General features: G+C 39.2%; 3 protein-coding genes across 7 annotated transcripts in view; 2 read left to right on the top strand and 1 right to left on the bottom strand.

The window, feature by feature from the left end:
• Positions 1-11,300, top strand: part of LOC134819546 (5'-AMP-activated protein kinase subunit beta-1-like) — a 96,890-nt gene extending 85,590 nt beyond the window's left edge. The window contains exons 2-7 of one of the 4 annotated variants that reach the window (XM_063829543.1): positions 3,557-3,868; positions 4,457-4,625; positions 4,972-5,061; positions 5,621-5,740; positions 6,534-6,700; positions 10,703-11,300. In XM_063829543.1, the coding sequence (XP_063685613.1) occupies positions 4,529-4,625; positions 4,972-5,061; positions 5,621-5,740; positions 6,534-6,700; positions 10,703-10,834 (606 nt within the window). In that variant the 5' untranslated portion in view covers positions 3,557-3,868; positions 4,457-4,528 and the 3' untranslated portion in view covers positions 10,835-11,300. Of the gene's footprint in view, positions 1-3,139; positions 3,869-4,456; positions 4,626-4,971; positions 5,062-5,620; positions 5,741-6,533; positions 6,701-10,702 lie in introns of those variants that run through there. The other 3 variants (XM_063829544.1, XM_063829541.1, XM_063829542.1) reach the window with 3 other exon arrangements.
• LOC134819545 (S-formylglutathione hydrolase-like) overlaps positions 1-11,343 on the bottom strand; it is a 97,632-nt gene that overhangs the window by 48,223 nt on the left and 38,066 nt on the right. The gene's annotated exons all lie outside the window — the stretch shown is intronic.
• Positions 2,186-3,043, top strand: LOC134819550 (S-phase kinase-associated protein 1-like). The gene is given in 2 exon segments (XM_063829547.1): positions 2,186-2,423; positions 2,426-3,043. Coding segments are annotated over 2 exon segments (486 nt in total). The 3' UTR covers positions 2,674-3,043.

Here is an 11,343-nt window from a genome sequence, read left to right on the forward strand (position 1 = left end):
TTTTATCCAGTGTGTTCTGTCTCCACACCCGTAACACTGTCTGTTAACATCATTTCTGTTGGAGTTCTGATACCTTTGTTTGTTCTTTGGGCAGTCTCTTAGCCAATGGGATGTGTCACCGCAGCCATAACACTGAGGTCTTTTATTTCCCTGGTTTTTGGTATTATAAGGATTGCGCCTAAAGCGGTTCCCACTTTGAAAATAAATCTCATCTTTTTCATAACTACTATTCTCTCCATTATAGAAAATTGCATCATCACTTTCCAGAACTTCTTGCTTTACCTTGATGAGGTTATTGGTTGCTTGAGCTTGGCTTGGTCCGTTATCAGATACTCTTAATAAGGCAGCTTTTGCTTCTGCAAGGGTCATAGTCTGACATGTCGATCTAGCCAGAAGATACCGATTGGGGGATAGGTTAGCTGCTCTTAAAAGCTTATTCGCCACAACGAGATCAGGGAGTACAAGTTTCTCGGCCTTCAGCTCATTGAGCTTTTGCTCATACACATGGATGAATTCCTTTATATTCTTGTCTTTTTCCCTCTTCATCTGATCAAATTCGTCGAATTTCAACGATATATTGTTCTCTTCAACATACACTCCGTCAAGAATGGCGATCAGGTCGCTAACCTTTGTTTTGGTGCTATCAATTGCCAATGCAATGTCTAAGGCACTTCCGGACATGTTAAGAACAAGGGCGGCTCCTCTATCATCTTCTTCGATGTCGGTGACTTTCTCCCACAGTTGGACGAGTTTCTTGTATTGCTTGTAGTTCTCACCACAGAACTTAGGTGTGTTGGCTTTCCTCGTCATTGTCGTTTCGTATATTGCACACTGCTACCAATGTTTAATGCAATAAAACGACCAAATGACAGTTATAACAATCTGAAATAGAAAACGTATTAGAAATACATAATCCAATATTCATTGCTCAATAGTCAAGAATACATCATAAAACGGGATTTATAAAACGGCTAATAGTACTTTAAAACATAGTACTCGAAAACATACAAACTCACCACTAGGTGGAAACGAAACTTGACATCCTGTCCTAAATAAGAGCATTGTTATAAATAATGATATAACATCCTCCTCCTGAGTCCTCCTCCTCCTCACTCTCAGTCATCCTCCTCAGTCATCCTCCTCAGCCATCCTCCCCAGCCATCCTCCTCAGCCATCCTCCTCAGTACTCCTCTGTCCTCCTCCTTCTCAGTCATCGTCAGTCCTATTCCTCAGTCCTCCTCAGTCCTCCTCCTCCTCCTGGGTCCTCCTCCTCCTCCTCCTCCTGGGTCCTCCTGGGTCTTCCTGATCCTCCCCAATCCTCTTCCTCCTCCCCTCCTCAGTCCTCCTCATCAGTCCTCAACAGTTATCCTCCTCCCCAGTCCTCCTCCTCCTCCTGGGGCCTTTTCCTGGGTCCTCCTCCTGGGTCCTCCTTCTCCTGGGTCCTCCTCCTCCTGGGTCCTCCTTCTCCTCCTCAGTCCTTCTCCTCCTCCTCCTCCTCAGTCCTCTTCCTCCTCTTCCTCCTCAGTCCTCTTCCTCCTCTCAGTCATCCTCCTCCCTCTCAGTCATCCTCCTCCTCCTCCTAGGTCTTCCTTCTGGGTCCTCCTCCTCCTGGGACTTCCTGATCCTTCTCCTCCCTCTCAGTCATCCTCCTCAGTCATCCTCCTCAGCCATCCTCCTCAGCCATCCTTCTCAGCCATCCTCCTCAGTCCTCAGTACTCTTCAGTACTCTTCAGTCCTCAAAATTTTTGTCCGCTAATGTCCACCAATGTCCGCTAATGTCCACCAATGTCCATCCAAGTCCGCCAATGTCCGTCCGGGTCCGTCAATGTCCGTCCGAGTCCGCCAATGTCCGTCCGAGTCCGCCAATGTCCGTCTGTGTCCGCCAATGTCCCAAAAAACACGTCCGTTGTCTCATAGAATCCAAAAAGGACAGGACATAGGCGGACATAGACGGACATGACACCCCCCCTATATACAAATATATGCTGTATGAGATTTATAACCGTGGACAATTGACATGCTGATTGCTGGTATTGCTTATAATTTGAGCCACCGCCCACCATGCAGCTTTAACGTCTACAACATTCTTAGAAGGAATTCTCACTAAGATTTATTATGAAGTCATTTCATTATGATTCTGTTTCATGAAATCATTCCAATGACCTTTATACCACCTTAGGTAACCATGCCAAACATCAAGCTGCAGAGTAGTGATGGAGATATTTTTGATGTTGACATCAATATTGCCAAGCAATCTGGCACTATCAGCACCATGCTGGAAGACCTTGGTATGGACGAGGAGGATGATGATCCCGTGCCACTTCCTAATGTCAGTGCTATGATTCTGAAGAAGGTGATCACTTGGTGTAAGCACCACAAGGACGATCCTCCCAAGCCTGAAGATGAGGAGAACATGGAGAAGAGAACGATGATATTGACAGTTGGGACCAGGATTTCCTCAAAGTAGATCAAGGAACCTTGTTCGAGTTGATCCTTGCTGCTAACTATCTGGACATCAAGGGATTACTGGATGTTACCTGCAAGACAGTCGCCAACATGATAAAAGGGAAGAAAGCAGAGGAGATTCGTAAGACGTTCAATATAAAAAACGACTTTACCCCCGAGGAAGAGGAACAGATCCGCAAGGAGAATGAGTGGTGCGAAGATCCCTAGATTGTTTCCCTGCACAGTGTTTAGTGGACTTCTCAAAACTTTTACACAAAATTGTTTATAAAAAATACCTATGTTTATTAGTTTAGTAAATTTCTTAACATGAGCAGTACTCATAAATGCAATATATATTTTGCTTACTGTTTACTGTAGCATTTGTTTTGTATTGATTATAAAAGTTGTTGCTGAGTGTATGGGGTTGGATGTGAAACAGCTGCACTGTTGGGCTAGAAGCTAGAAGCTGAAAAGTTTTCGGAACATTTTTCTATTACCTTTGCTGTAAAAGCCTACTTACATTAAAATGTAACTTGTGTATTTACATTTAGTAAAACTCATTTGCCCATAGCCATCTACCAGTACTGTTATTATAGCATCATTGGTTTTCCTCGATCTATTTGTTTATTTGAATGTAGTGGATTTTGGTATTCTTGAAAATAAAATCAGTGTTACTTTATCTAATCCTGGATTAAAAGGCTGAGCTGTCAAAGAACAGTTGTTTACTAGTTACTAAAAATTATGTGAACGTACCAGCTTTTGTTACATATATTTCTTTACAATTTGAGCAAATTTTGAGCAAATACTAGCAAATTTTGCAATCCAAAAATTGACTGGAATTCAAAACATTAGCAATTCGTACATTTTGATCAGTTAAAATTAAAACTTCATTGTTGTGCATTAGCATATGATATATTTTCGAGAAAATGAAAAAGACCATGCCACACTGCACTGTAACTTAATAAATACCTTCAGTGTAAAATAATTTCATACTAGCGTTTGTGTAAAGTACACATTCCTCAGTCAATTCAAAAACTCCTCGTTCCAATCTTGCAGTAACTGTGTGTAATGAATGATTTAAATAATAAAATAATCCTTACAACAGTAAAAGATGAGTGTATAGATGGGTCAGGCGCAGTCACAACGGCAAGATGACTACGCGATTGAGGGAAGCTCTAATGAGCCGGTTATCATAAGAGAGGTAAGATGTGACTACGCGATTGAGGGAAGCTCTAATGAGCCGGTTATTATAAGAGAGGTAAGATGACTACGCGATTGAGGGAAGCTCTAATGAGCCGGTTATTATAAGAGAGGTAAGATGACTACGCGATTGAGGGAAGCTCTAATGAGCCGGTTATCATAAGAGAGGTAAGATGACTACGCGATTGAGGGAAGCTCTAATGAGCCGGTTATTATAAGAGAGGTAAGTTTAGGGAGCTCAGCAGTTAAGAAGGTTCTAGAATTCAGAATATTAGAACTTTTAAATGTTTGGCATTAAAGATTTCCAGCTTAATGAAGGTTATAGATGTGGATTCTGGTGGGGCATACCATGTAATATGGAATAATTTAATGGATTGATCACGTCATGTCGACTTTCAAGTAAACAAATATGCCTCACCTCCCCACCAGAGGAGTAGAATTTTCTAGGGTCATATAAGACGTGTAGTGTGCATGTACATATTACAAGTTATAAATGATATTACAAGTTATAAATGATATTTTATATTACTGTAATTAAAAAGGAAACTTATTGTATATTGTTTTACATCAAACGACAAAGAAAACATAAAATTATCTTGCTTCCCATTCTTTAACTTAGTAATCTAACCAGGCATTAATTGCCAGGTACAGGTAATTAATTAATTAATTAATTAATTGCCAGGTACATGTAATTAATTAATTAATTGCCAGGTACATGTAATTAATTGATTAATTGCCATGTACAGGTAATTAATTAATTAATTAATTAATTGTCAGGTAATTAATTAATTAATTGATCACGGATTGCCAGGTAAAACAAGCAGAGAGACCGCGAGACCAGGTTCCCGTGATACCAGTGCTGTTTAAATGGCAGGAGTCAGTGATGGATCACTACAGTGGAGTGTGTCTGAGTGGCAACTTTAACAAGTGGGGACGACTTCCTATGAAGTTCTGTGATAACGAGTACATTGAATCTGTTGGTAGGTTCTTAGGTTATTTAAGTTATTTAATACACATTTGTTTCTTTTTTAACTTTAGATTTGTTTGGAGACGCGAATCATGCACATTTTAAGCTCTTGAATTCTTCGAATAAAATATCATCTTTATAGAACCTCCTGAATAGAATTAAGTTTGACTCATATTTAGGTGGAACAAAACAGTCTTAAAAACAAGAATCCCAAAAATTACGTGAAAATAAATATGAATAGAGATTTTTTATTGTCATCAAAAATGCATGAAAAAGTACGACTGTAGAATTTATGCAAAAATAGTAAAACACAGTTACCCCAGTTAGTTACAAAAATTTACAGAGCGTCTCACTTTCAGATTTGACGCCGGGAACGTACGAATTCAAGTTTTTCGTTGACGGCGAGTGGAAACATGATCCAAAGTTGAACAACATTCCGAACAAATTAGGTAGTTGCCCATTTGAATCCAGTTGATGAATTTGTGGCGAATATTTTTACTTGAGTATTTTATTTTGAAGGTTGAGCTATCAATCTCCCTCAAATCTGCCTAGAACTGAACTCTTACTTTACCTTACTTAACTTTATGCTTTTTGGCTGGCCCCTCTCCAACAATAGACTAATGAAAAATTGGCCTACATTTTCTACACTCTATAACCAGAAATGGTATATTTTTCCCTCTCTTTTGATACTGTGCCTTGTGGTATGCCTGGAATGTATCATGACATTTCGCAGGCGCTGTTTTTGCATTGAAAATAAGAAAGATTAAAAACTGAATGCAAATTTTTTCTAGACAAAATATAACGGTCACTTTTTACAATTATCTTCTCGAGTGCTAAATTAAATCAAATCAAGCACTAGTTAACACAGTCAAATTGTCATCATGATTTCTCTGACGTCATACTTGCTGAAAATCTAGGACATTATTCCACGCTAAGCCTACAAATCAAGTGTGGTTAGTACGACTGTCTTGATATTCGAACATTTCACAAATTCCTTAACTCTCAAAGAACCAGGTGGTTTCAATAACGTTATAATGGTAACTAAAGATGATAGCTCGCTCTGTATATCCTGTACGGAAGGAGTTGAGGGAGGTGCTGCCAGGACCTTCAACTACAAGGATTTAGGAGGTTAGTTTTAATTCACCTAGCACGGTTCACATGGTAACGCTTACTTGCATTCCTGCCCAGGGGGCTATAATATTTATAGATTTCTATGGTCTCCATTCTCGATTTTACGAAGAGCAGTGATATATGAGGAGCAGGCATTTCCACGACCTCCTCTTTAGATTGGTATCAGTGAGTCTGATGTGTTTTTACTTTATTTGCTGATGATCGTGATAACTGCTCTATGATGAATGCTTGTTTTCGCATGTGCTGATCGATTAGTAGTTAATCTAAAAGCGATGATTATTGTCTGTAGAATCTGTGCGGTGGTCCTAATTTCAGTTTCGTGTCTTTTCTAGAACGGTTAGTTGTCTTGCATCACGAGAGCGCAGAAAATCAACAAAACCCATATACATGTTAAATGTCCAACTTTTAGATTATCTGGTGTCAATCCTGCTTCATATATGAAAATTCTCCGGATTTTTCGATAAAATTCTGCTCAAATTACCCTCAGGAGTCAGAATCAAATATAACTTCATTGCAAAATATGCACTCTGGGGGTCCAATGAGCATAATTACACTGAGAAATCCCACAAGTTGTCTGTTGTGACAGAGATTGTAGCCGGTTATTAATATTTGTACATTATACATTATACATTATACATTTGTACATTTCAGAGGAGGATCAGAAGTATTCATAATAACCAGTATTAGTAACCATTAGTAACCACTACTGGTAACTAGTAGTAACCACTACTAGTAACCAATACTGTTGTGACAGAGATTGTAGCCGGTTATTAATATTTGTACATTTCAGAGGAAGATCAGAAGTATTCTGACGATGGCTTCACATCGGAGGTGCCGGACATGGGCATGTACAATAACGCCGGCCCTCCTCCCCAGCTTCCTGTACAATTGAGCAGAGGTATCCTCAATTCAGAGACCGACCAGAGCAAAGACCCCACCTTGCTACCAGAACCCCAGGTTTTTGTTTACATGACGGTTGCGGTTGTTATTTGTTGTAAGTGGCACCCCGTATCTATAGCGAAGATGATGTCGGAGGCGGTTGACAGGATCTTTGATGTTGATGGGAGTTGATGAATCCAGATTTTTGGAACATTTTTGGAACATTTTTGGAACATGTCCCAAAATTGTCCCAAAATTGTCCCAAAAGTGTCCCATGCATTTATTTGCCCTAATAAGCTCTAAATAGTGCCAAAAATAATTGTAAATGATGGATATAGGTAAAAACTAGGCCTAAGAGCCATCAAAACTCAAATAACATTACCCAGGTTCATGGAATGAACGAAAATGAACAAAAATGAATATTGTCCTAAAAATGCTCAGAACGGTTTAAAATTGGTCGGAAAGTGTTTATATTGGTCCTATGACCACTCAAACCAAGTTTGGGAATCACTGCATGTCTAGAACCGATGTTACCAATGTTCCAAAATGTTCCAATTTTGTCACAATAATTCTCCTGAGAATCCAGATTTTTGGAACATGGGCACATCGAAGTATTGGCTGTATTTAAGTGCTGGGAAGCCTCAATTCGATTTTCTAAGATGAATATATCCGTAAGCTAGGAGTCATCAAAGTCGTATAAAATTACCCATGAAATGACCAGAAATGAACAAAAATGAACATTCTTCTCAAAGTGCTCAGAATGGTTTAAAATTGGTCGGAAAGTGTTTATATTGGGCCTAGGACCACTCAAACCAAGTTTGGGAATCACTGCATGTCTAGAACCGATGTTACCAATGTTCCAAAATGTTCCAATTTTTGCACAATAATTCTCCTGAGAATCCAGATTTTTGGAACATGGGCACATCGAAGTATTGGCTGTATTTAAGTGCTGGGAAGCCTCAATTCGTTTTTCTAAGATGAATATAGGTAAAAACTAGGCCTAAGAGCCAACAAAAGTCAAATAATATTACCCAGGTTCATGGAATGAACGAAAATGAACAAAAATGGATATATATGTCCTTAAAATTCTCAGAACGGTTTAAAATTGGTCGGTAAGTGTTTATATTGGTCCTAGGACCACTCAAACCAAGTTTGGGAATCACTGCATGTCTAGAACCGATGTTACCAATGTTCCAAAATGTTCCAATTCGAGTGGTCTTAGGACCAATACAAACACTTTCCGACCAATTTTAAACCGCTCTGAGCAATTCCAAAGAGTTTACGAAAGAGTCATAAGGCCAATCAACAGACTATTCATTTACTGTACTGTTAAGATGGTTCGGTATTCTGCACCCCTCGTATCGGTTCTGGGCATGCAGTGATTCCATAAACAGTCAGACAGTCACACAATGTACACCCTATATTTAGATCACATCAGTTTCATTTGTATCACATCACTTCGTGTAATAGATGTGTGGAAGCAAATAAAGATGTGATCTGAATAAGGTGATCCGAGCGTAGCAAGGTTATCCGATCTTATTTGGTGTGATCGGATGTAGAGGCGTAAGATCAGATCAGGTCATCAGCAATAGGATTAACTTAGCAAGCTTGTTAATGAATAACAAGAGAATAAATAGATAATTAAGTTATACAAATCATTTTCCCTCTCTGTTAACCACAACAGACACAACGACAGTGAATCCCTTCACTAAATTGATGAGCCTACCTCTTTATCTACCAGTTCAAAGAAGCACCAGCAGTCCACCTCACTCAAACTTAGAATCAGCGCACATGATCTCCATATTGAAAGAGGCAGATACTCCAACACACCCCGTGAGCAAAGACTATGTGGTTGGTGCCAATCAAGTATGGGCGTTGAGACCATCGAAGACGAGTCGCATGTTCTTTACATATGTGACTTGTATTCAAAACAGAGGTCGAAATTAGTCAAAAATCTTTCTCAAATGCCAATCATTGAAATAAGCAATGAAATCACCGACTCCAGCAATATCAATGAAACAAATCTCAAAGATCATCTCATGGAAATTTTGTCTCCTTACTCAACTGTAATTCCTCAAAATCATCAGAGCCTCCATATTCACTGCCACCGCTCACTTGATATTCAACCAAACACCCCACAGTATATTCAATTTCAAGAAAGGCGCTCCTATGCTGTCAACTGTGTGTGCACTTTTTTCCTTCGCTGCTCCGAAGAGCGAAATAGTTTCACCGAAGATACGCGTCAGCGTAATTCAAATGCACGAAACTTAAACAATTTTACTATCAATTTGGTGAGAACCTCGCGAATTAGTCATAATTAAGACTCAAGGATAACCCTGGCCCTGACTTCAAGCAAAGATGATTGTTTTCATTAACTTCTGTAAACAATTATGACGGTCCATGATAATGGATCTATAATTTAATTTTAATCCTGTGTAAATCCTGTGTAAATCCTGTGTAATCCTCAACCAACCCCTTTACCAGCAACCTTCATCCCTCAACCAACTCATTCACCACCAGCCTACCTAACGCAACCAACCCCTTCACCAGCAACCTACCTCGCGCCGCTCAACCAACCCTTTCACCTGCAACCTTCATCCCTCAACGAACAAATACAGCTAATGATGTCAAAAATTTATATCAATATATTGGGGGATTATTAAAACCAAAATAGTTGCCCAATAAAATAATTTCTGCCTTCTCTTGGAGGTACGTGTGCTAATTGTACATAATTCTGAATGCAACTTTAAGACTCTGTTGGACGAAAATATTGACTCTTTGCCACCATTTTCTTACCATTCTGAGCGCTTTAAGGATAATTTTCATTTTTGTTCATTTTCGTTCATGAACGAAAATGAACAAAAATGAAAATTATCCTTAAAGCGCTCAGAATGGTAAGAAAATGGTGGCAAAGAGTCAATATTTTCGTCCAACAGAATTCCATGAACCTGGGTAATGTTATTTGACTTTTGATGGCTCTTAGACCTAGTTTTTACCTATATCCATCTTAGAAAACCGAATTGAGGCTTCCCAGCACTTAAATACAACCAATACTTCGATGTGCCCATGTTCCAAAAATCTGGATTCTCAGGAGGATTATTGTGCAAAAATTGGAACATTTTGGAACATTGGTAACATCGGTTCTAGACATGCAGTGATTCCCAAACTTGGTTTGAGTGGTCCTAGGACTAATATAAACATTTTCCGACCAATTTTAAACCGTTCTGAGCATTTTTAGGACAATATTCATTTTTGTTCATTTTCGTTCATTCCATGAACCTGGGTAATGTTATTTGAGTTTTGATGGCTCTTAGGCCTAGTTTTTACCTATATCCATCTTAGAAAACCGAATTGAGGCTTCCCAGCACTTAAATACAGCCAATACTTCGATGTCCCCATGTTCCCAAAATGGTTACAAAAATCAAAATTGGAACCACCTTCACATCGGTTCTAGACATGCAGTTATTCCCAAACTTGGTTTGAGTGGTCCTAGGACCAATGTAAACACTTTCCGACCCATTTTAAACCATTCTGAGCACTTTGAGAATAATGTTCATTTTCGTTCATTTCTGGTCATTCCATGGGTAATTTTATACGACTTTTGATGGCTCCTAGGCCTAGCTTACGGCTATATCCATCTTAGAAAACCGAACTGAGCCTTCCCAGCACTCAAATACGGCCAATACTGCGATGTGCCCATGTTCCAAATTTATGGATTCATCTACTGGTTGATGGAACGCGCGATGACTTTCGCAATATTCCAGTGGAAAGCAAACCTATTTTTGCGCGAAGATGCCGCGCACATTTGATTTCGTTTGCTCGTGTTTTCCATAAATCAATCATGTCAACGAGCAGATGGCCGGTTCAAGGTAAGTCCAGTCTAGTACTGGCTGGCTCAAAGCGCCCAAGCCCCAAACCATACCTATTCCCTTGGTTTCCAACCATATTACTATCTGTATTCTATATCGCTTGGTCTATCATCGCTGACATGGCCAATATATCAACCCAATTACTGCGAGACAATTAATGTTCGTACACTATGAGATTATTCCAGATTTACTCACTATCTCCTCTTTTCAGCACGTCTTATTGAATCACCTATACGCCCTGACCGTGAGAGATGGAGTAATGGTGCTCGGAGCTACACACCGGTACAAAAGGAAATACGTCACCACCATGCTGTATAAACCTATTTTAAAGAACGAGTATTGATGTTATTAAAAGTGGACTGAATGCTGACTACAAGAACAGAAAGTAACTGATATGTGAACTGGGGGTAATATGCTCAAATAGAGCCGAATAAACGATTGAGCCTCTTTAAAGAATGGTATTCCCCTTTAAAAAAACAAACAGTTTTTAAGAATTATTTTCGCACTATGAACTGTCGAGGTTCCTATTTGTAACCGAGTTGATCAGACAGAATTCCTGGATCTGGACGATCTCAAACTGGTATTCTAGCGGACTATTTAGCTAACAGACTTTATAGCTAGATTTAGCCATATTGTCCGTTAGCTATAACTTTCACCCACCGTGACTGGCAGTTAAATTATTTGAGGCACCCTGAACAGCATATAATTGATGTATCTGGCAGTGGAATTACTGATTATTGTATTAATTGTATTACAAAGATTAACGTCGAACATATGGGAATTGTTTTGAATTTTATGATTTCATCAAATTTTGCAGCCTTATTTGCGTGTAGAGTTCTCTCAATTCATTTA

This window comes from Bolinopsis microptera, chromosome 8 (genome assembly GCF_026151205.1).
Source record: "Bolinopsis microptera isolate Bmic1 chromosome 8, MBARI_Bmic_1.0, whole genome shotgun sequence".
NCBI classification, from domain to species: Eukaryota; Metazoa; Ctenophora; class Tentaculata; order Lobata; family Bolinopsidae; genus Bolinopsis; species Bolinopsis microptera.